Genomic DNA, 25,818 nt, shown 5'->3' on the forward strand with positions numbered 1-25,818 from the left:
ACTGAAAGATATCAGTAAAAATGGTAACCCCCTAGGCAAGCTAACTAAGAAAAAAAAAAAGAGAGGACACGATTTACTAACTGAGAGAAACATCATTACAGATCCCCTGGACATTAAAAGGATAATAACAGAATGCTATGAATAACTCTATGCCCACAAATTTAATAACCTCAGTGAATAGGACTAATTTCTTGAAAGACACAATTGGCGAAAACTGACACAAGAAAAACTAGATGGTTTCACTGGTGAATTCCACCAAAACTTAATAAAAAAGAATGAACACCTATCCTTCTGAAAAACTGAAGGGGCAGAAGCACTTCAAAACTCCTTTCACGAGGCTAGCATTACCCTGATTCCAAGACCAGAGAAGGACACTACAAGAAAGAAAACTGAATGCTAACATTGAAGGAGTCTTTAGGGCCTAGAAAAGAAAACAACAGTTTCAAAGGCCCTTGCTGAATCATCTAACTTCGGAGAAAACAAAACAGAACTTTAGGTCCCGCCCTGATGCTCCAGGCCGGTTGCTTCTATCTGGGACTTATCACCCCTTGTCCAGAAACCTTCCACCCTCTACTCCTGCCCAGAAGACTTATCACCCCCTGCCCAACTACAAATGCCATCTCAACTTAAGAATACCCAAAACATCCCACCTGATTAATGTTTCCCTTATCGCTTCCACAAACCTCCCTATAAATATGGAGCCTCCCTGATCCCTCTCCGCACTCAGCCTGGTGGTTAGGCTGACTGTCGCCCCTCCTTGCCTGAATAAAGGTAACCTACTTCTGTTGAGGTCGTCTTTCCTTTCTGCCTCGGCCCGAACTATACGTTACAAACATCCCTGATAAATATAGATGCAAAACTGTCAACAAAATATTAGCAAACTGAATTCAACTGCAAATTTAAAAGATCAAATAATGTGATTAATTGGCAATAACCCCTGGGTTTATTCATTCTGATTTTATCTCAAACTAAAGCTTCTGCACAGGAAGTAAAACAATCAATAAAGTACAAAGGCATCATGTGGGAAAGGAGAAAATGTGTGCAAATCATCATCTTTACAAGGAGTACATGTACAAAATTTATAAGACTCTTCTACAACTCAAAATCAAAAAATGAATAATCCTGGACCTCCCTGGTGGTCCAGGGGCTAAGGCTTCACACTCCCAATGCATCAGGGTCTGTGTTGGATACCTGGTCAAGACCCCATATGCAGCCACTGACTTCGCATGCCACGACTGAAAGGACCCGCAACTAAGACCTGGCACAGTCAAATAAACATTTAAAAAACAAATAATCCTACTAAAAAATGGACAAAGGACTTGAAGAGATATTTCTGCAAAGAAGGCATGCAAATGGCTGCTACATATATGAAAAGGTGCTCAACATCACTAATCACCAAGGAAATGCAGATCGAACTATATTGAGATAAAACCACAGATGTGTTGAGATGGATGCTATTTTTTAAAAAAAGATAACAAATGTTGGAGAAGATGTGGAGAAATTGGAACCATTATATACTATTAGCTATATATCCAAAGGAAGTGAATTTAGGACCTCAAAGTGGTATCTGCATCCCCATATTTATTGCAGCATTATTCACAATAGCCAAGATTTGGAATCAACCCAAAGGTCCATCAACAGATGAATGGACTTTTTAAATGCGTATACACATACAAAGGACTATTATTCAGCACTTAAAACAAGAAAGTAATTCTGCCATTTGTGAGGCCGTGGATGAACCTGGAGGACTTTACGTAAGTCAACCTGCTGAGCTATTGGGGAAGCCCATAAAGTGTGTTGATCAATTCCAAATAAGTAAGTAGAGAGAGCACCCTTGAAGAGTGAGGCTGGCAACTAGACTCTGGCTTCCTTCCCCATACCTGAGGGAATAACTTAGGACACCAGCTGTGAGTTAGTTCTCAGGTAAATACAAACTAAACTATTGTAGCAAAGAAAATAGAAAGTTCACTTGAGGTTGAGGTCAGGTCAAAAAGACAATGGAGTCACGAAAATAAATGAGAGGAGAAAAGGTTAAGGGAGAGAATAATGTGAACCTTCGCAGAAGAAGATGGAAGGAAGAATCTGTATTCAATAACGAAAAGCTTCTTTTAGCAGAGGAGTGAGAATTTTGAGTTTTGACCTGAGAGGACAGGATATTATTTAAAGCAGGGTTTGGGTTTAAAAAACAAACAAACAAACAATAAATTGTAAGGCGAATGCAGAGAAAAAGAGAGCAAGCCGGGCAGTCAGGCAAGAAAAAAAAAATTTAATGGAGGGAAAAGAGAGGGTGACTGGCCTTAAGGAGAACCAGTGTCCTCCCTTTCTGACAGAGTCCTTCTTATACCCCACCAATGAAAAATTCTCTGAAAGGATGGTCACGTAGCTGGAGGTCGAGAATCTGGTGGTCTTGCAGCTTTGAGAAGATAGGCGGCGGTGAGATAACAGGATGCCATTAGGGCAATTTGGTCAGTCTTGCAGATCACTGTGATTTTATTCTTGGTTTGCAAGGTCGACATAAGGAGCCATCTTGTCAATAAGACCCCACGTGGGCCCTATCATAAATTAGTTAACAACTTAAGACAAAGATCAAGTAAAACTTTTTAAATGATGCTCCTTAGAATTGCTTGGGAAAAACGAGAGAAAGCCCTTGCCTGCAGGTCACTGACATCCCCTTTTTGAGTCCAGCTGTTGAAGCCTCACATTCTGGGAAACAAATTCAGAAGGACAATGCAGATAGTGGAGTGCAGTTTGTTACACCTGTGGGCCTAAGGAAGAGTCTCCTCTTAGCCAAGGACCCTGACCAGTTTTTCTGAAAACCTTATATACCCTCAGTGTACGTGCTCAAATCCACCTCCCCAAATTCCCTGAAACTAGTCTGAACAAAGGAAAAGAAAGATAAACTCAAAGTTAACCCGTGATCCATAGGCCTTAAGTCTAGGTAATTAACAATGGATAATTATCAATAGGTCTGTGGTCACACCCCAATAAGCATAATAGAATGCATGAGTCTATTCAATTACACAGATAATTAGGGTATTCTTCGGAGGGTCTAGGTAGGAGCCCTGGGGCTCTTCCTTCCGAGGGTCTGGTTTTCCAGTTGGTATGTCGTTTTCATAGACGCTGGGTATATAGCTCAAAGTCCAGAGTCTGGCCCAGGATGGAGTCCTGCTTTCAAGATAGAGCCTATTCTGTCTTTTCCTCCTTCACAGCTACATATCTCCACTTGAGCTTTTACTTTGGCAATTTCTAGCTATGTAATTTAACCGAAAGACCATTGGGGAAAAGATAAGTCTGTGTTAATATCCCAATTTTAATGTCAATATTCCTACTGAATAAAATTGTGTAGAAATCTCAGCTCTACCATTACAGAGAAAAAGGAGTTTTCTTTTTGTAAAAGACTCTTCCCAGGGCTCCCTTCATGTCTCTGTTCCTCAGGCTGTAGATGAAGGGGTTCAGCATGGGGGTCACTACAGTGTACATCATAGCCATCACAGTCTCCTTAACAGTAGAATTATTAGCTGATGGGCATAAGTAGAGACCAATAACTGTCCCGTAAAACAGGGACACCACAGTGAGGTGGGAGCCGCAGGTGGAGAAGGCCTTGCGGATACCCCTCGCAGAAGGGACCTTGAGGGTGGAGGACACGATTCGAGCATAGGACGTGATGATGAGTAGAAAGGGGATCACAAGAATGAGCCCTCCCGTGATAAATATCACCAGCTCATTCACTCGAGTGTCAGAGCAGGACAGCTTCAGCAGAGCAGACATGTCGCAGAAAAAGTGGGCAATCACGTTGTCTTCACAAAAATGCAGCCTGGCCATGAGCAGGGTGTGCAACATGGCATGGAATGTGGTGAGCACCCAGGACAGCACCAGCAGGGAGAGACAGAGCCTGGGGCTCATGATGGCGGTGTAGTGCAGGGGGAAGCAGATGGCCACGTAGCGGTCATAGGCCATGGCCACAAGGAGGAAGCTCTCCAGATCTGCAAAAAACAGGAAGAAGTACATTTGTGTCAGGCAGCCAGCATAAGAGATGGACGGGTCTTGGCTCTGCATGTCCTGTAGCAATTTGGGCATTGTGACAGAGGAGAAGCAGAGGTCAGAGAAAGACAGGTTACTGAGAAAGAAATACATGGGTGTGTGGAGATGGGGGTCCACTCGAATCAGGAACATTATGAGGAGGTTCCCCAGGACGGTGGTAACATACACGGCCAGGAGCAGAGTGTAGAACAGGCCTTGGTGCTCTGGCTCAGTTGGCAGGCCCAGGAGGAGGAACTCTGAGATGATGGTTTGGTTTCTTCCTGTCATGCTCTGTGTTCAGTATCTTTAGGAGAAAATGATGGTGTCCATTAAACACCTGAATAAAAATGAACATTATGTCTGTTAGTTGGTGGTCAATGATTGATTTCACCGTCATTATCTGTAACAACACTTTGTAACCAGAAATACACTATGTCTCCAAATCCAAGCCACTTTTCAGACTTTTCCTTCATTCCTCATCAATTAGCATGTAAAAGAATATTAACTCTAATTTCCCTTCTAAAACACTCTCATCTTCTATATTCTATGTGATCACATTGGTTCTTCTGATTGTTTCCTTACCATTCATTCTCAGTCACTTTGATTGGTTTCTTCTCCATTCTCTTATATACTGGTGTTTTCTTGGGTTTTTTCCTAAATACCATTCTCATAATTTTATATCTACAGCTCTGGAAGAACTCACATATTCCTTTGGCATCCATTACCATCTAAAGCTCATGGGTAGACACTTATCACCTTCATCATTGGCTTACTGATTATGTTCCCCACGGAATATCACAAGCCTCTTCAGCCATCCACAGATCCCATATGAAATTCATGAGCCTACCCTGCCCTTCTCCCAATCCACTCCTTCAGGTCTATCATCCTTCAGTAAAAGAAATCCAGGCCCAAGATAGAAACCTAGGAGTTTTCTTTCAGTCTCTCCTTTCTGTCACTATCAGGACCCACTCTATCAAGTGCTATAGATTCTCCCATTCAATTCTCTAATTCATCCACCACTATCCCAACCCTCACTACCCTGGACCAGGCTAACATTATAGCTTGTCTGTATTACTTAACAGCCTCTGTATCTCCCTGCTTCCATACTTACTCCCCTTCAATCTCTTTACACTGTGGCATTCTAAGATAAAAATCTGATCATTACTCTCATAAGGTCCATGGGTTCTCACTGCTCTTTCAAAGGCCAAAAGGCGCTTCATGATCTGACCCTTGCCTCCACATCTTCATCCAGTCTCATTATGACACACACACCCTACTCTCACCAAGGCTGTGATTAAAAGCCAGTTTCTAGCTCCATCCTTTTGCACCTGCTGTCCTCCTGCCTAGCACCTTCCTGCCTTGGCTCCCTCTTCACCTGGTGTGCCTGTATTTATCCATCAGGTGTTACGTGCCACTGGGAAATGGAATATTTCCTGCCATGTCAGTAAACAAGGATGTCACAGTCATCGGTAATTCCAGCACTCCAGGGCACTCAGGAAGGAGAACAAAGCCTGTGCCCTGGCAGCCATCAGGCTTCAGCCACTCCCTATGGTGAGCACTGAAGAACTCAAGACGTGAAAAATCACAGGACACTGGGTATCCAGATAACTAAGGTGCATAAGAAAGGAATGATTTCAGTGAGCCCAGATGCTTGCATCTTCCCATACACAGTTCTAAATTCCTTAACTTGAGATAGCTGCTGCTGCGTCGCTTCAGTCGTGTCCGACTCTGTGCAACCCCATAGACGGCAGCCCACCAGGTTCCCTCGTCCCTGGGATTCTCCAGGCAAGAACACTGGAGTGGGTTGCCATTTCCTTCTCCAATGCATGAAAGTGAAGAGTGAAAGTGAAGTCGCTCAGTTGTGTCCAACTTTTCTTTATTTCACAAAAATACTTTTTAATTTAAAAATTATTTTTGGCTGTGCTGAGTCTTCGTTGCTGCATAGGCTTTCCTCTAGTTGCGGGGAACAGGGGCTACTTTCTAGTTGTGGTGCACGGGTTTCTCACTGTGGTGGCTTCTCTTGTTGCGGAGCACAGACCCTAGGAGCACTGGCTTCAGTCGCTGCAGCCTGCGGACTCAGTAGTCCCGGATCCCGGGCTCTAGAGCACAGGCTCAGTAGTTGTGGCGCACCATCTTAGCTGCTCTGCGACATGTGGGACCTTCCCGGATCAGAGACAGAGCCTGTGTCTCCTGCATTGGCAGGCAGATTCTTTATTATTGAGCCACCAGAGAAGCCCTACAAAAATGCTTTTGATGCTCAGACTACCTGCCCTTTTTTGCAAACTTCTATATAACCTGATTCTTTCTCCCGATCCCCGCCTCCTCGGAGCAGTTCTCTCAGGGTCGCTTAAGATGCTGTCTCCCAGGCCTGAAGCCCTAAAAATTCCCACCGAATAAGACGTAACTCAATTTTTAGGTTGTGACTATTTTTAAGCCAACACTGTATACTCAGCTAAACCCTCCTGTCATCCCAGACCAGGTAAGAACCGAGTGCTTTGTTTCCACAGCATCCTGTGCTTGTTCCATAGCACACAGTGCCCAGGGGTATTATTTGTTTACAGCTGTCTTTCCCCACTGGAGAAGACACTGGCAACCCACTCCAGTGTTCTTGCCTGGAGACTCCCAGGGACAGGGGAGCCTGGTGAGCTGCTGTCTATGGGGTCGCACAGAGTCGGACATGACTGAAGCGACTTAGCAGCAGCAGCAGCAGCAGTCTTTCCCCCCCAGATTGTAAATTCCATGCAGGCAAGGGCATATATGCCTCCACGACTGGAGCAGTGCCGGCATCTGGAACAATGCCTGACTGTAGCCAATGGTTCAGTTTTTGAAATATTTATTGGCCGTACTTCAGGATGGGACATGCATTCCTCTAACTTTAAAGACAGAAAACCTGTTATTTTAGAATATCTACTCCTACTTAATCTTCTCAGAACAAGAGCTCACTAGTTTTTGACACTTTTTTTTACAGAATGCCTGAATGTAACCTCAAACTCATGGAAGTATTAGACTATCCCAACAACACTCCTCTTTTTTTCTTTTAAACTTTTTATTGTGTTTTGGTTTATAACTGATTGATTCGGCTTCCTTGATGGCTCAGATGGTAAAGAATCCACCTGCAATGTGGGAGACCTGGGTTCAATCCCTGGGTTGTGAAGATCCCCTGGAGGAGGGCATGACAACCCACCTCAGTATTCTTGCCTGGGGAATTCCCATGGACAGAGGAGTCTGGCGGGCTACAGCCCATGGGGTTGCAAAGTCGGACACTACTGAGCAACTAATCACAGCACAGCACATAACCAATTAACAACCAATGTTGTGACAGTTTTAGGTGAACAGTGAAGGGATTCACCCATACATATCTATGTATCCATTCTCCCCCAAATCCCCTTCCCATTCAGGCTACCACTGAGCAGAGCTCCCTGACAGCCATTCTACTTTTCATCCTGAACGTTCAGAATCTACACCCACACTGTATTCCTTCTATTGATATCCACAGGATTCAGGGGTATCAATAATGAAAAAAAATTAAATCTGACATATACATTTAGTAATTTGGGGAGAAAAGGAAGAAATAATTTCTACCCCTGATAACTTCTTCCAGTTTTTTTTCCAGATACAACTGTGCCTCAGAGCTGAGAAAACTAAGGAGTGCTAGGAATATGGTTAAGTTCCATCCCTCAAAGAGATCAATTCCAGATGCTGGGATTTCACCCTGCTGATGCTGTTTAATTGAGCCACATTATTAATTTTTATATGTGGACTTAATGTGCTAGTTGGTGTGGCAGTAATGGAAAGCATCGAGTTAGGCTTCATGTACCTGGTTTTCCAGAATTTTGTTTCCCTGGAAAACCAGTGCTGCTCATCTCTGGTGTCAAGAATTTTTATTAGAAATCACAAAGCAGAGAGCTGGCACTTGCAGATGCTGCTAGAGATCTAGGGTAAGAGCACCAGTGGCTCCATTAACAAGCAATGCCTCTCATCTTCAGCGGGTGAATTGTTGGTTCTCAGTCCTTGCTGCCCATAAGAATCACAAAGGGCAGTGCTTCTAAAGATTAGTTTATATATGAATTACACAGGGGTCCTCTTAAATGCTGATTTTGATTTAGCAGGCTTGCTGTGGTGCCTAAAATTCTGTATTTTATGAGCACAAATTTTACATTCAGTGATTCCCAATTTTGTTGGTCTGTGGACCATGCTATATTTAAAAGCATAGATTACTGCACCCTCCCCCAGTAAATATAAATCAGAACCTCTGGGGAGAGGGGCTTGCTATCTGAAACTCCTTGCTTGCATGCATGCTAAGTCGCTTCAGTCTGACTCTTTGTGACACTATGGATTGTAGCCCACCAGGCTCCTCTATCCATGGGATTCTCCAGGGTAGAATCCTGGAGTGGGTTGCCATGCCCTTCTCCAGGGCATCTTCCCCACCCAAGGACCAAACCCGTGTCTCTTATGTCTCCTACATGGGCAGGTGGGTTGTTTACCACTAATACCATCTGGGACGCCTAAAGTTCCTTAAATAATTCCAATAGGTAGTCAAGGGTTACAGACCATTGCATTAAATGCCTGACCTGCAGAGAGGTCTTCTTTTGAAATAATACAATCTTATGAGTTATAATACATAGTAATATTTATACACTCTATCATTAATAAAAAAAAACTAATGAAACTGGTGAACAGCAGTCACATTATTTCTAGAATATGGAGAAATCAAGGGAAGTTGAGAGGTAAAGAGGATTATCATACCTAAAAAACTCTGCTGGAGAACATCACACAACCTGGGAAATCAAGACCCTCAGGTTGGAAGGACTCTAAGTGACCAACTCATTCACAATCTGCCCAGCTTACCCAGTGTGTGAGGGTGACTCCAGGACCCTGACCTGAGATCCTGCTCCCCTTTATTCACTAAGGGGCACTATCTGCCCCTGTAGTCATCACCTGTGTCTGAAAACTCCCTCCTCACATCTCCCATTCTGCACATCCTTGGGCCTAAGGGGCACTGGATCCCAGAGGAGTCTGGATCCTGGAGGAACTCATTAAAAAGAAAGCAATTACCCAGGACCTCTCTAGGACAAATACTCTCAGGGTCCAGAAGTAGTGACTGATTACAATCACTGATCACACCTGACTATACTTTGGGGAAGGTGGGAATGAAGAAAAGCTTATATATGAAAGCTTGCTGCTGCTGCTGCTGCTGCTAAGTCACTTCAGTCGTGTCCGACTCTGTGTGACCCCACAGACAGCAGTCCGCTAGGCTCCTCTGTCCCTGGGATTCTCCAAGCAAGAATACTGGAGTGGGTTGCCATTTCCTTCTCCAACGCATGAAAGTGAAAAGTGAAAGTGAAGTTGCTCAGTCGTGCCCGACTCTTAGCGACCCCATGGACTGTAGCCTACCAGGCTCCTCCGTCCATGGGATTTTCCAGGCAAGAGTACTGGAGTGGGGTGCCATTGCCTTCTCCAATATGAAAGCTTAATCCCTGCTTATTTAAAGAATGGATAGTAGTCCTGGGGAGCCTACATTTTCAGCAGGGGAAAAAGATGGAGATGCCATAAAAAGCAGCGACCAGAATGCAAATATCCCAAATAGCTTAGGAGTCTAGGAAATCCCAGGGACAGAGGAGCCTGGTGGGCTACAGTCCATGGAATTGCAAAGAGGCAGGCACGACTTAGCAACTAAACCAACAGCAGTAGCAGCTAGGAGTTTAGGCTTTATCCTGCGGACAAAAAGAAGCGTAGAATACCACCATGAAACACATACTTTGCAAAGATTCCCAGGGTGGCAAAAGAAAAATACATAAAAAAATCTTAGTTCAAAATTAAGTCTGTTTTTTTCCAGAAGCTTCCCAGTGGTCCCAACAACATTTATTGAATAGTCTCTCTTCTCTACTGATTTCAGGTCCTAAGTTTTTTATACACTTGGGTTTACTTTTATACTTTAAATTGTTATACTGTCCTATTCATGAGTCAGTACCATATTCCGCATGAATAACTATGCCTTCATAATACATATTTAGTTTTTTAATGTCTGCCATTTCTAACACTCTTTCCTTCATGTGGTAGAGCCTGATTTCCGTCCTCCTAAAAGTGGTCCATACTTAATGGTCCATTCCAACAAATAGAATGTAGTGAAAGTGATGCTTTGTGACTTCCAAGGCTAGGTCATATAAAGGAAAACTCCACCTAGTTAACTTGCTGCTGAATTACTCGCTCTAGGGGAAGCTAACTACCATGTCATGAGGACTCTCAAGCAGCCCTTTGGAAGGCCCCCACGGTAAGGTGCATCCTCCTTCCAACAGCAAGAACACACCTGGAATCCTCCTAAGAAACCCAAGCCAGAGCTGCCCAACCAAGCCACTTCACAAATCTTGGCCTACTGAAACTGTGAGAGATAATAAATGCTTGTTGTTTAAAGCCACTAATTTGGTGGGCAATCAGTTATGCAACAATAGATAACTAATACATGTTCAAGGCTTTATAATATTTGATAAAACTATCTTCTACTATTCTTTTTCAGAGTATTCCTGACTAGTCTCATTTTCTTAGACACATAACTTTTATTATTCATTTGGCTAATGTGTGTGTGTTTGGTTTTGTATACAGAAAGAAAGAAATTACATGTTACAAATTAATCTTAGAAAAATCAACATCTTTGTCTTCCTATTCAAGAAAATGATTTTATTTTTCTATTTGTCCAAGTCTTCTTTTGTGTCCTTCTTTAGAAGGTAAAGTTTTGTTCATATTTTCCCACATTTATTACTTAGTATTGCTTAGTCTTAGATATTTTTTAAATGGTATCATTATCCAGTTTACACTCTAATAATGGTTCAGATCATATACATAACATGTACTAATGATTTCTGCATATTAAGTTTTCTATTCCGGTGCCTTACCAAATTATCTCATTTTATAGTAGTTCCTTAGTTGATTTTCTTAGGTTTTCCATATATACAATTGTGTCATCTACCAACAGCAATATTTATTATTTCTCTTTTATTTCCCAATTATTTCTCTTTTATCTAACATATTCTATGGGTCCCAGAATATAAATTCCATAAATTCAAAGACTTTTGTTACTTTGTTAACTGCTTTGTTACAAATAAGGACATGAAATAGTGCTTGGCATAGAGTATATGCCCACTAAATATTTGAATTAAATGAATTAAAATTTTGAATTAATTAATAGTCTAACTACTCCAGTATAATGCTCAATAACAGTACTGACAATGGGCACCTGGTCTTGTTCTTAACTTCAGTGGGAATGTCTGACTCAAATGTATTATTTTCTCATATTAAGTTAGTATCTACTTATTCCTATATTTTTGAGCATTTTTATTTGAAATGGTTTTTTAACTTTAGCAAATGCACCACTTTTGTAAAAACAGTAAAATTATTTTTCAAAAATTCTTCCCACATTTAAAAGGATTTAAATATTTTAATTCAACAAGTGAAACACAGAAAAACAGCAGCCCAAAAACCATGGCGATGATAATGTAAACAATAACAGAAAAATGCTTATACTATTTAAACTTCCTTCATCACTACTTAAACTTCATTCATTATACTAGTATAATATCTCATTTCAGCATCTACAATTTTAACAAATGCTTGGAAAGTTTTTTGTTCAGAGGCAGATGCCGGTCTGACAGAAACACATTTAAAAATATTCTTTTTTTGGTCGTAGTTTCCAACACATCTGTGAACTCGGCCTCTAATCAGTCTGGGAAGTTCACGATCCTGTTTTTCAAAAAATAAATATTGATAAAGTTAATTATTACTTTGTTTGAATTTAAAATTTTTTTAACTAAGAATATGATCAACTAAATACGAATCACTATAAAATGCTGTTAATTCGTCATTTAGGGCCCCCCTTCTGACAAGACCATAATAGCTAGGCATAAATGGATGCCCTGTTACAGAAGAAAGACCTTCATTTGGGTAAGGCTTCTTACAAGCCAGTGAGCTGCTGTTTCTTAAAAAATTGAATAATTCCCAATATATCAGCACATGAATACTCACTTCTATTAGACTGCCAGGGTTCCTCTTTCAGTAGATGGCAGTCAAGCTAGTTCAGACCAACTTTCCCACTAAAACCAATTTGAATAGCTGGATGGAATAATTATTTTAAAATATCCTCCCAGACATCAGATACCAATGGCAGTGAGGAACTGCAGAGACCCTAACTAGGGGGAGGATAGAAGTCCAGAATGGGCCTGATATCTGGGGATACCTTCCCCCTCTGAGGTAACTGCTGATCACAATCAAGGCAGTTTAAGAGTCTAATAAACTGAGCAGAGCTTCTGTGCTACGAGAAAAAATGGAATCCAAGGTTCCCCAAAGAAAAGAGATTCTGGTAACCATACCACCCCCACCCCAGGCTTAGGGTTCGGAGATTCAAAAGAGCTATGTCCTAATAGAACTCATAAGCCAGGAAAAGACAAGCCAGCTCCAAAACCTCTCAGTCAAACCACAGAGTATGAGAAGATTCACGATATACATAATAGACAAAGAACTTGCACTCAGAATAGATTTTTCAAAAACTCCCAGAAATCAATAGACAAATAATTTATTAGAAAACGTTATAAGAGGCCTGAAAAGACTTGTCAGAAGAATGCATCTCACTGGCCAGTAAACATCAAAAGTGCTGAACCTCAATTAGTCACCAGGGAATTGGAGAGAAATGAGATAGGACTAAACTGACCCACTGGAATGGCTAAATTAGAAAAGACTGAGAGAACTAAATGTTGATAAGAATGAAGAAAAACTAAAACTCTCCTATGCTTATTGAGTTCGTAACTCTTATAACCCTCTAGAAATTTATTTGGCAACAACTCCATGTAGAACATACACATGCACTACAATTCAGCAATTTTATTTCCAGGCATATACACAATAGAAAGGCAGGTATGTGCACAACAAGAATGTCACTGAGTATTACTCATAATAACAAAAAAAAACTGGAAACCACCAAAAGACATCCATAACAGTAGAAGAGAAAATCAAATTGTGCTATATTCGTATCACATAGAAACATAAATAAATGAACTTTAGCTACATGCAACAACATAGATGAATCTTACAACATTTCACTGAGTGAAAGAGACCAGACATAAAATCAGACATATCATATCATACTGTTTATAGAAAGTTTAAAAACAGGCAGAATTAACTTATGATATTAAAAGTCACAATAGTTGTTACTTTAATGCAGAAAACAGAGGTAGTGAATGAGAACAGGCACAAGGAAACCTAGGGTGAAAGCAATGTTCTATTTCCTAACCTTGGTTATGTTCACTTCTGTGATAACTTCATAGATTGTACAGCTTTTCTGTATATGATATACTTTAATAAAAATCTTTTTAAATTTAGACTAGAGAAAAATAATAAGCATCTAAGATATTCTAAAAATAACATTCAATTACTATTTCTTGTCATCTGCTATGTGTTAGATGCTATGCATTCATATATTCTATAACCTAACATCCAAAACAACCTTTCAAAGTGGGAATTAGTCTCAATTTACTGATTAGAAAACTGATGCACAGGAAGTGTAACCAACTCACTCAAGGTCATAAAGCTAGTGAATGGGGGGTTCACACTGGAATCCAAGTGAGATTTCAGAATTAAGCTCAATTTCAGGTTTAATACCAACCTCTTTTACAAAGTATGTAAGTATTATAAGGTTTCCATTCTCCTTTGTTACCAAGCCTCTTCCCTACATTCCAGCCCACTGTTTCTGCCTTCCCCCAGGTTCAGAACGACTACCCTTAACTTACCCTGTCACTTACTAACCGTACACCCTGGTAATTGTAAACTGTTTGCAGTTTCCTGAACAATCTAGGCTCTTAACAGTGCTTCATGTCTTTACAGGAACTGCTCCCTCAGTTTAGAATGCATTCCTCTCACCTCTTCCCCTACTTTCCAATACTTTGGTTCAATTTATTAGACCTTATATATCTAAGGTCAGATAGGTTACTACATTCTTCATAAAGCTTTCCCTGATCTCACCTATCCTCCCTATCTACTTCTATAGAACCATGCACACATCTCTGTCATACCACTTATTGTATAAGTGTAATATTTATGTATCTGTCTCTACCTGAGATTATAAACTCTTTGAGAGAAAGGGCCATTTACCACTTATATTCCACTTTGCACCCCTGCAGCCCCTATAACATAGTAAGCTCTCCACATCAGTTGAGCAAATAAGCAATTTTAACATCAGAATTGAACCAAAATGTCAAAAGCACTACTAGTTAACAGAATTTCTACTACAGTGAAACTATAGCCTGCATTTGTAAGTTTTATTGGCATAGGCTTTGCAAAGAATACTTAAATACTCACTATTTCATAAAATACACATGGCAGAGTATGTTTCCCATCTCTCATAAGAAAAGTCTTTGAACAGTATGGGCCAGGTCTAACAGCTGAATCAAGAACAGCTAAGCAACATTGAAACAGAGGGGGGAAAAAAAATCAGTGCTGGTAAAACACAAATAAAGTTTAACAAAGAGAAGTTGATATTTAACTATTCCCATACCAATCTCTCATAGTTTTATTTATACAATAATAAGAAAACATTTTTAAAGGGTAAGATATTCTGAAACTGTTTTATTCTAAGGAAAACAAAATTTCTGGCCCTCTCCAACTTGGGAACTGATTATATAACAAAAATATAACTGACAATAAGTGGCCATCTCAAACTTTCTCCTTTGTTGTTTTTGTGTGTTTTTATATTTCTATTTTTTTGGCCATGCTATGTAGCATGCGGGATCCTAGTTTCTTGACCAGGGATCAAACCTGTGCCCATACAGCAGAAGAACAGTGTCTTAACCACTGGACCACCAGGAAATCCCTGAAGTTTTGTGAATGTGTTTGATGCAGTGGTTAAATCCTCAGACCAATCTACTACATACTACACACCGAAGTGTGTGTGTTAGTTGCTCGGTCATGTTTAACTCTTTGCAACCCCACAGACTGTAGCCCACCAGGCTCCTCTGTCCATGGAATTCTCCAGGCAAGAATACTGGAATGGATCGCCATTTCCTTCTCCAGGGGACGTTTCCAATCCAAGGATTGAACCCAGGTCTCCTGCACTGCAGGCAGATTCTTTACTGTCTGAGCCACCAGGGAAGTCCACATATTAAATACACACATATAATATATAAACATTATGATTTAATGAAGAAAAAACACTGAATTAGAATCAGAAGTCATGCAACTGAGTCTCAGTTCTTCACTTACTAAACTGAAAAAATTTAAACTTCTTTCAAATTTGTTTCATCTATAAAATTCAAATGATAATTCAAGCTTAATCTTAAGAGTGAGTCAAGTCGCTCAGTTGTGTCTGACTCTTTGCGACCCCATGGACTGTAGCCCACCAGGCTCCTCCATCCATGGGATTCTCCAGGCAAGAGTACTGGAGTGGGGTTGCCATTTCCTAGTCACTATCAAGTGAGACCACTATTCATTTCTTTAATAGCCATCTATTGGGTACTGATAGTAAACACTTGTTGTTTTGAGGTCAATCTCCACTTCCCCTAATAATACTCAGATTTTCCTTTAGGAAATTTCCCCTATGCCATACTTAGCTATACGATTTGGACTGGATGTGTCCCCACCCCCAGACCTGAGAGTGACCTGAGACTAATGTAAGCCAGTCAGTGTATCCCCTTCCCCAGCTACAGAGTTCAGAGTGACAATGAGAGCCTTGCTGCCCAGTCAGAAATGTTGATGTGCAAAGGGTCATTTGCTAGTTTCTGGAAAAGAGCAACCAGAAGAAACTATTAAAGAATGTGACAATGTGGTGTAAAGAAGAATGCATGGTATAGAGAACTTTGATAATCCTCTTAATATCATAAGGGAAGAGTCAGAAGCTGCTGGAAAGACCATAATTGGAGCCCCAGAATGAAGCTAACACTGTGACAGGACAGAAAGATGGTTAAATCTCAAAAACATAATGCCAGATGACAGTGTAAACTCTACAGTTTAAAACACACAAAAACAGTAAATACATATAAATTTATGAAATCAGATGTACAGAGCAAAATTATAAAAGCATGGAAAGGAAAGATACCATAGTTACTGTCTCTAGAGAAGAATAAAAACAGATAGGGGTGTTCAAAGATATCTATAAGATAGATATGTGGATATTTATTATAGGTCTCTGTACTTTTCTGTATGCTTAAAATATTTCATAATTTAAATTAAATTGAATATTTTATTTAAACTATGGAAAGAAATGTTTTGAATCTCTACTTGTTGTTTATCTCTTTATTCTAAGTAAAATTAAATTCCAGAAACATTCTATAAAACTCTCCTCCCTTTTGAATATTAATTCAGAAAACTGTAGGGATAAGTTAATTGTTGGGTGTTTACTCATATCAATCAAGGATTCTTCGCAAATGTTCTTTTACGATATGCAATTTATAATTTAACTAACACAGAAATTGCTACTGGATTTAGGGTAATATAGTAGAAAGAATACTTTGAGAATAAGGAGACTTGGTGCCTAGATCTATTTTTGCTGCTAACTTTGTGATTTTTAGTCAAGTCTATTTTAATTATTTGCCTCAATTCCTCACCTACTTCAAGGGTTGAGCTAGATTACTTGTAAGAATCTTTCCAGTTTTAACATTACAAATTAAAATAATACTAGCATGAATAACCAAGTTCATCTTAAGTCACACAAATCAATCAAGACACCGGAACTGAAGAAAATCGTAAAAATCCATAAGCTCCTTTTGTAAAGTTTTATTTTTCTTTAAGAATCCCTAGGTATTCCTAGTAATTGTTCAAAATGATTGTCCAAATGATATAACTGAAGTATTTTTGAAGTAGTACACCTACCTAATATTTCAAAAAGAAGTACAGTTTTCTGTGCATGTTCACGCCAATACTTCATGCTTTCAATAACTGCAGATATAATTCTGAAAGAATTATCTTTTTCCCTAAGCTTTAACTGATATGATGAGGCTTCCTTCTGAAAAAATAAAAACACAGCAGTAGAAAACCCTGTCATTTTTTTCATCATATTCATTCACTTTCTATGTAAAGATTCTAGGTCCATATAATAGGCAAAAGTCCAAAATATGTTAAAATACTATGTAAAATATGTAAAAAAAGAACTATTGCAAATTTTAGTACAGTTACTCCCCTAAATTAAAAGCATCATTAGTACTTTATAAAGGAAAAGAAACTAGAATACATTGGAGATAATTAAGATTTTTTCTTTTTATCTCTTATTTTACACGAGCATTCATTTACTCATTCATTTGTTGATTCTTTAAATATTTTTAAAGCATCATGTGCCAATTCTGTGACAAACACAGGTAAGTCAAATACAATTTCTCTCCCTAATGTGCTCATACTCTGAGGGAATCCAGACACATTTATTCATTCATTCCAAAAGCAATTATCGGCACCTACAGTGTGCCAGACATAGCTAATGAGGAAACAATACTGCAGGTAGACAACCTATCTACCTTCACAGATTCTACAGTCTAATAGGGGATTCAGATGATTAATAAATATATAATAGAATGTCAGAAATTGAAATATTCTGTGCATTTTAAAAAAAAGGATAAAAGGATAACAAGAGACAAGGATCATTATTTTAAATAGGCTGTTGACTGAGGAATAAGGGAATAGTGAGTGTAAAGGCCTTGAGATAGCAATGTTTTGGCATTTTAAAAAATCAACTAAGAGTAGGATGGCCAAGATGGTGGAGTAGGAAGACCCTGAGCTCACGTCCTCTCATGGGCACACCAAAATTACATTTATTTATAGAGCAGCCATTCACAGCCTTTAAGAAAATATATTGGATAAAAACATTCATCTACTCCAATAGAACTGGCTATTTGTGCTAATCCAGTAATGTATGCCATGGGAGTGATTTCAAATGCTCTTATCTCTGTAAGTTTCTAAATATTTATCTCACATTTTTTAATCGAAATACAAAAATGCAAATAATACTGAAAAGTTTACCTTGAGGGTGCTTACTTCTTGAAAACCATCCGACATTTTTTTCTTAAATTGATTTTGTTGAAAATCAGGCTTAAATGCCTGCAGTGTGCTGTTTTTGTCTAGACTTCTCATTGTGGAGCCAGGTATTTCTGATGACTTTGTTTGTCTGAGTGCTTCACTTTCTCTTTGGTTAGGTAAGTTAGTAGATTTAGATACTCTTAATTGTTTCTGCTGTTGAGCTCCCAAATTAATTGGACCTGAATTTATTCCATTATTTGTCATTAGATTTCTTCTTCTGCACTGAGGCTTAAAATCATTTTTATCCCAAGTTTTTAAACTGGTATTTTTGTTGCCATCTCTGTAGCTGTAATAGTATTTTTTAAAATGGGTATCAGTTTTGTTTCTATATACTTTTTCTTAATTAAAAGAAAATTATTAATTATTTAATTTGCATTTATATGGTAATTTGTACTACTTTGCAACTACTGACCATTTAGATACTCTAAACACATCATCACAGCAACCCTATAATATATTAAGCCTCTCTTTTCAGGTGAGGAAACAGAGTCTTAAGGAGGAAGTAACTTGCCAAAGTCACATAGCAAGTTACCGACAATCCAAAACCCAGAGAACCCAACTCAAAGTCAAGTGCCAAAGAATTTATTTTTAAACTATACAAGAATATATGAGTAGAAAGATTTTTTTCAGCGTAGTAAGATTTTGAGTATGTTTGCTTCCTTTTTTAGACGTTTATTTTTAAATTTTCTACAAAATCAGCTTTTCAAAAGTTAAACTATGGCTTGTCAGTGATTTTAAATCACAAAGAAAATAGATATAGGCAGGGTGGATAGCTGTCTGATTAGAAATTTTGTACTTTTACTGAATAGCTTAAAAGTCTGACTTATGAATTTGTTTCAGCATTTTACTAGCTACATTAACTTAAGTGAGTTGCACCAGCCAATCAGAACGTGATGTTAATGAGGCTAAAATTAGAAGTATAATTTCAGAGCAGGCTAGGTAAAAGTTCCACAGGAAAAAAACTAACCTAAGTCACAATAATTTTTGAATAATTTTCCTAAAAATACCACAAGCACCAAAAGAGAGCAAACAATGCCACCCAACCCAACTTTGTTAAGGAAAAGAATCCAAAACTATGTCAGTAGTTACCACTTACCCAAGAATAATTCTTTACCATCTGAGCCATTGGAGAAGCCCAAATTTAAGAATGGTAACCATTCAATAGGCAATTGCTTAGAGGAAGGTTTACCAGTAACATTAAGGCATCTACTAGGCATTCCCATGACACATTCCTCAGAGAGTGACGACACCAGCCTAACAGAGAAGGAGTCCTGTTTCATCACCAATGTTGTTTTCTAAGTAAAAATGACTCAAATATGGTGGACCTTGAGGGTGTGTCCTTGAGTGAGCAGGGCACACCAGTGTTTCCCTAACTGAAACTCTTCAGGCATAGCCCCAATGGTCCACAACATTTTCCACAAGAATTTTTAAATTTTATGTTTTCATTTATTTGATTGTCTAAGCAGATATTTATAATTGATAGATTTATCCCTATGACCACCTCAATATCAAGTACTGACAAGAGATTTCAGTACACACATCTTGTATGTATATGATTATATTGGTGCTAATTACTTTAATTATTGAAGATTCCTGAGAACAAAATAGAAGCTGATTCAATACACAAATTGTATATTCACATGAAACAAGGTCTAAATTGTGTCATAGAGTAGTGTATGAAAAAAGCTTCTGAGACGACTCAGATGGAAAAACAACTATATCATAAAGTGACACAGGCATAGTAAATGCAAAAAGCCAAGCTATGAAATCAATACTGTATTCACATGGTGACAGAGTTTGGTTTCAGCAAAATATTATATATCTTATTAAATTTTGATAATGGAAATTTTACTAAATTTTCACCTTTGCTCATATTAAATATACTAATTTGCTTTTATGCTTGTATAAGAACTACAAACATAAGGGGGTTATATATAATTTTCTATTTATTTTAATTTAATAAAAATAACTTGTCAGCATTGAAAAAAAATAAAAAAATAAAATAAAGTCCAACCTAAAAAACAATCCATGTCCTTTTTGTATCTATTCATTTTTTTCACATTATTTAGACAGTAAATTTGGATACCTCTGACAAGTGCCCCCACCATCTTAACAGATGCTTATGCACTTCGTGCTCCATCTTTCTTTCTTAATTCCATCCTATTTACCTTGGAGCTGACTGTCTTACTAGGGTAAGACTGAGCATTCTATTGGTTCTCAATTTCTAAATACATCCAACATTTAGATTCAGTTATTCCTGACTCTTTACCTATTGTCCATTAGCCATTAATGACAAAATCATAAATTCATGGTGATAAATATTTACAGAATTTAATTATAACATGATGTATTCTTTGGAAATATAATCAATGTTAAATTTGCCTAATTTTAAAGTTTTATATGGCATGTTCTCTTCTTTCATAAAACATAGCTAGTATCAATATAGTTAGTTATTAAGTATAGAAATTTCCTAAATGTCAATTCTGTTTAAGAAAGGAGGAGGAGAGAAGGAAGTAAAGGAGGAGATGGGAAGGAGAAGAAGAAATAGAATAAGAAAAATCTTAAGTAGACTCACCTCCAATCACTCTTGCTGCTCTCAGCATTTGACTGAATAGATTTAGATACAGAATCTTGACTTCTCAGAGGATTAGAAACTGAATGCGGTATTTGCCTTTCAAGGAAATATGTCTTATTAACTATTAATAATTTGTTCCCCAATTGAGAAATATAAAATATACACAGAAGACTAACATCAATCAGTAACAGACACATGCATTTATTGGTACACATTTTTTTTACATACCCCGTATTCACTGTTTTTGTTAAAGGAGGCAACTCTGGATTCACAGCTTCCCAGGCCCAATCTCAAAAGATATAAGTAACACAGGTAAGGGTAAGTTAGGGAGCGTTTGGGGGAAATAATTCTTTCATATTTAATTAATATGTGGGGGAGGCAACTGAAAGCCTGAAGGAGAAAAAAACTTGAATATGTGGACGTGTTCTTTAAAAGTACTTTGTTGTGGAATTAGTCACAGTCTGTCTTAGTTATTTTTTAAGATATTTCCCTTTCCCACTGTATGCCAAGCAAGATATTTAATCTGTATATCTTCCACAGTCAATCCTAGTAAAGTATCTTACACTTTGCAACATAAATTTCAGTGTAATCAATGTTTCTTAATCCCAACCCAACAGCAAGAAATACATCAAAACCCAGAAAATATACACACATAGCATGCGGGTGTGTGTGTATGTGAGTGCCTGTGTGTGTTTGAGAATACAGCAATTTTACCATCTATTCTTTTTCTTACTATGTATATACACTCTGACATTTTCCATCTTACTCTATTCAGTTCTATTTATTTTTTTAAAAGATTGGTTATTTCCTAAACTACTAATGGATCAAGAAAAAAAAATGAAAAACACTGATCTAGTCCTCTCTCTTACCCATGATAAGGTATTTTGTTGTATCTCTGACAGATAGTAATCCTGGTCAGAGCTTGAAAAGTTCAGTACTTCAGGATTATGTACATTTGCCTATGGAGCAACTCAAATGGTTATTTTTCAAGATCATCTGTCATTCATGCTACTTATAAAATATTTTAAATAGAAGAGAATTTTTTAATAGCAGAAGATTACCAGATAAATGCTCACTTTCACATTTCCACAGAATTTCTTAACCTTTTATCTATAAAAATGAGAATAATATGAAATTCATACTTTCAATTCCTCAAATGTGGAAGAAAACAAAATAACTATAGATTTAAAATTAGATTAAGGTCTACTGTTGCACACTGGATGAAATTAATAAGTACTGATATATATATATATATATATATATATTAAAGGATTTTAAAATTCTAGTTGCAGAAAATCCTGTTAAAGCATTTTGAGTGTGCCGCCGCAAAATGTAAATGTATATAACCAGCAGGTACCAAGTATATTTCAGAATATCTGACTATCCATGCCTTCTTCCAAACAGAAGTAAAAAGTAAGTAAACATTAAGATCTCCCAGGACAAACCACCACAGCTAATTATTTCAGAGATGAGAGGCCTAACCATAAGGTTAAATTAAAGAACGAAACTAGAACACTCTCTAACACCATACACAAAAATAAACTCAAAATGGATTAAAGATCTAAATGTAAGACCAGAAACTATAAAACTCCTAGAGAAAAACATAGGCAAAACACTCTCTGACATAAATCACAGCAGGATCCTCTATGACCCACCTCCCAGAGTAATGGAAATAAAAGCAAAAATAAACAAATGGGATCTAATTAAACTTAAAAACTTTTGCACAACGAAGGAACTATAAGCAGGTGAAAAGACAGCCTTCAGAATGGAAGAAAACAATAGCAAATGAAGCAACTGACAAAGAATTAATCTCAAAAATATACAAGCGGCTCCTGTAGCTCAATTCCAGAAAAATAAACAACTCAATCAAAAAATGGGCCAAAGAACTAAATTTCTCCAGAGAAGACATACCGATGGCTAACAAACACATGAAAAAATGCTCAACATCACTCATTATCAGAGAAATGCAAATCAAAACCACAATGAGGTACCATCTCATGCTGGTCAGAATGGCTGCTATCAAAAAGTCTACAAGCAATAAATGCTGGAGAGGGTGTGGAGAAAAGGGAGCCCTCTTACACTATTGGTAGGAATGCAAACTAGTACAGCCACTATGGAGAACAGTGTGGAGATTCCTTAAAAAACTGGAAACAGAACTGCCATTCGACCCAGCAATCCCACTGCTGGGCATACACACCGAGAAAACCAGAATTGAAAGAGACACGTGTAGCCCAATGTTCATTGCAGCACTGTTTACAAAAGCCAGGAAGGACATGGAAGCAACCTAGATGTCCATCGGCAGACGAATGGATAAGAAAGCTGTGGTACATATACACAATGGAATATTACTTGGCTATCAAAAAGAATACATTTGAATCAGTTCTAATAAGGTGGATGAAACTGAAGCCTATTATACAGAGTGAACTCAGAAAGAAAAACACCAACACAGTATATTAACACATATATATGGAATCTAGAAAGATGGTAACCTACATGCAAGACAGCTAAAGAGACACAGATGTAAACAACAGACTTTTGGATTATGTGGGAGAAGGTGGGGGTGGGATGATTTGAGAGAATAGCATTGAAACATGTATATTACCATATGTGAAACAGATCGCCAGTCCAGGTTTGATGCATGAGACAGGGTGCTCAGGGCTGGTGCACTGGGATGACCCTGAGGGATGGGATGAGGAGGGAGGTGGGAGGAGGGTTCAGGATGGGGAACACATGTACACCTGTGGCTGATTCATGTCAATGTATGGCAAAAACCACTACAATATTGTAAAGTAATTAGCCTCCAATTAAAATTAATTAATTTTTTTTAATGATTTCAGAGACCTCATTTAAAAACATGAGTTGAAGCAAGGTTCGCTGTCTCTAGAATTTGAATCAAGAGAAACAGAGGGCAGCCAACCATGGGCTCTGAGAACTAGAACTAAAAGCTTATGTTAACACCCAGCAAAGGCAACTTAGTTCACATACCAGTGGATGCTAAAAGGAAGCCAGCTGGATCAAACAGTGAAAAGTCAACAAACGAAATAAAGCAAAAATTACATAAGAAGAGAAAAAAAGACTAGGGTCAACCACAAGAAATTCCTTGGCTTCTACCTTCTTAAGTTCTATTTTCTTCCATTTTTCCTGTGTTCCCATTCATATCCTTATTCCTGAAGCAACTTGAGTTTCTCCATTCTTTACCACCAAATGTTTAAGTCATAATATCTGTATGTGTTTTGTAATAGAAAAAAAAAAAACTCTTTCCAATATAGCTTACTACTTCACTAGAACAAAGGCTCCAGATTTAAGATACCCCATTTAAATGCTAAGTCACCCTTGTAAACAAGGAAACTCTAACTGTTGTACTGGAATGCTCAGAAAGAGCCAAGTAATCCCTATAACTGGATAGTGGAAATAAGAAAAAAATACACTTTCCTTCTGTTTCTATTATATTACAGTAGAAATTGTCATTTTCTATAATCCTCTTTCTTATTTACTGAGAATTTTCACTTTATTTTCTTACCTGATGGTAGAGGAGGGAAATCATAACTGTCAGAAGCATTACTGATACCTGGATCATTTTTACATGGATTGGATGTTAATGGCTGTCTATTCCTCTTTTTCTGATTGAACAATGGTACAGGCAAACAGCCTAAATTGAAAGTGCCAAAAAATTAGTACATAATAGGCAAACAATCAGATATAGTTATAGAATAATTATTAGTATATAATAATATACTATTTGAATTTGTCTATTTCTATATGTTACTTTTATATTTATTACAGATATATTTATATAGATTTGGATTTATTTTTATACTCTTTTAAAGATCTGAAATAGCCTTCTCTGTCCCTCTAAAAAATCCTTTCTTGTTCTATGTTACCATCACCTTTATTCCTCTTATTTGGCAGTAATTTGCTTCTCCTTCCTCATCCCCCATCCCTTTCCAAACCCACTTTTTGCTTTGTTTACTGCTCTCCTGTGCTTGCTTATTACCGTATCAACTGGAAGGAACCCTTTCAGTACAATACAGGTAAAGGAGAACCAAAATTTGACCTATGCTTTCCAAAATCCTAATCACTCTCTGACTATAGTAGCAGACCCTTTAAGGCCATGGATCTTTCACTTTAGTTTGACTAAGATTTATCTGTAATTATGCTTAGCATGCCAGTTCCTAGACCCCACTCTCATAAATTTTATTTTAGTAGGTTTGCTTTGGGAGTCAAAACTCTGCAATTTCACCAAGAACTCCAGGGGTCTGTAATATATATTTTCTATGGATCATTCTTGAAATGACTTAGAGTGATGGTAATATATCCAATCTCCCTGGCACATAAATATTTCAAATAAGCACAAAACAAATCAATTACACAGGGTTTTAAAGAGCAAATCCAAGAACAAATACAGAGCAAATCCTGAAAAGCCTGATTTTACTTACACCTAAGCCAATAAGTGTTTTGTCTTATTTCTTTCGACCTAAAAAGAGGCTAGACTATATATATGTTCATTATTTTTAAAAGTTCCTTCCAAAGTGTTGTATCTATATGCTATACAAACTATACACACACACACACACAAAGTTGTATCTATATAGGCTATATATATATATAATATGTAATATATGCTACATACAAATTACAGAAATTTTAAAAATAAAAGTCAGTCAATACCTGCTGTACTTCGAGTTGAATTTTCATTTAGGTTTCTCTTCATTTCTTTCAATATCAAAGTCTCTAATTTTTATTCTCCAGCACTCCAACCTTACAACGTGAAGTTGTCTGACTAAACCTTCAAAGAAAGAAATTTATACCTCATATTGTATCAACAACAAAATCAAGTGCTCAGCCTAGTAATTACTGAAATTATGGTTTAAAGCTATGACTTCAAACCTGATAAACACTCTACAGAGTCTTTCCCTTTTCAGGTAAGAATTTACAACATGACACATTTTTTCAAATTAGTTTGAAGTTAAAAACTAGGGTGGCTATAATCTTGTTTCCTAAACATATGTGAATTTTCACAGAGTCTATGTAATTTATTTCAGACTCAAGGACCCAACGTGAGAATAATTCTGAACGAGATATACATAGAGGAAAATGGACCACAATATTGGCAAACATGCTTACAAGGCCAGGGAGGAAACATACACAATTGAACTAGCCATGTGAGAATGTGTTGTCTCACT

General features: G+C 37.8%; 2 protein-coding genes across 3 annotated transcripts; both read right to left on the bottom strand.

Annotated features, from left to right (window-relative positions):
* Positions 1-942: 942 nt before the first annotated feature.
* On the bottom strand, positions 943-14,445 carry LOC138447367 (olfactory receptor 1E5-like). The gene is made up of 2 exons (XM_069603131.1): positions 14,362-14,445; positions 943-4,357 (listed from the first exon to the last, which is right to left on the bottom strand). The coding sequence occupies exon 2, from the start codon at positions 4,306-4,308 to the stop codon at positions 3,364-3,366; it is 945 nt and encodes a 314-aa protein (XP_069459232.1). The 5' UTR covers positions 4,309-4,357; positions 14,362-14,445; the 3' UTR covers positions 943-3,363.
* Positions 10,681-25,346, bottom strand: SPATA22 (spermatogenesis associated 22). 2 transcript variants are annotated; one of them, XM_069603130.1, is made up of 8 exons: positions 25,304-25,346; positions 24,204-24,284; positions 20,864-20,924; positions 20,636-20,731; positions 18,004-18,346; positions 16,867-16,996; positions 14,362-14,459; positions 10,681-11,754 (listed from the first exon to the last, which is right to left on the bottom strand). In XM_069603130.1, exons 1-8 carry the CDS (start codon positions 25,344-25,346, stop codon positions 11,563-11,565), a joined length of 1,044 nt encoding a protein of 347 aa, XP_069459231.1. In that variant the 3' UTR covers positions 10,681-11,562. The 2 variants fall into 2 exon arrangements, with proteins under 2 accessions (XP_069459231.1, XP_069459230.1); XM_069603129.1 differs by having other exon boundaries at positions 24,156-24,284.
* Between the last annotated feature and the right edge of the window lie 472 nt (positions 25,347-25,818).

Source organism: Ovis canadensis, chromosome 11 (assembly GCF_042477335.2).
Source record: "Ovis canadensis isolate MfBH-ARS-UI-01 breed Bighorn chromosome 11, ARS-UI_OviCan_v2, whole genome shotgun sequence".
Lineage (NCBI taxonomy): Eukaryota > Metazoa > Chordata > Mammalia > Artiodactyla > Bovidae > Ovis > Ovis canadensis.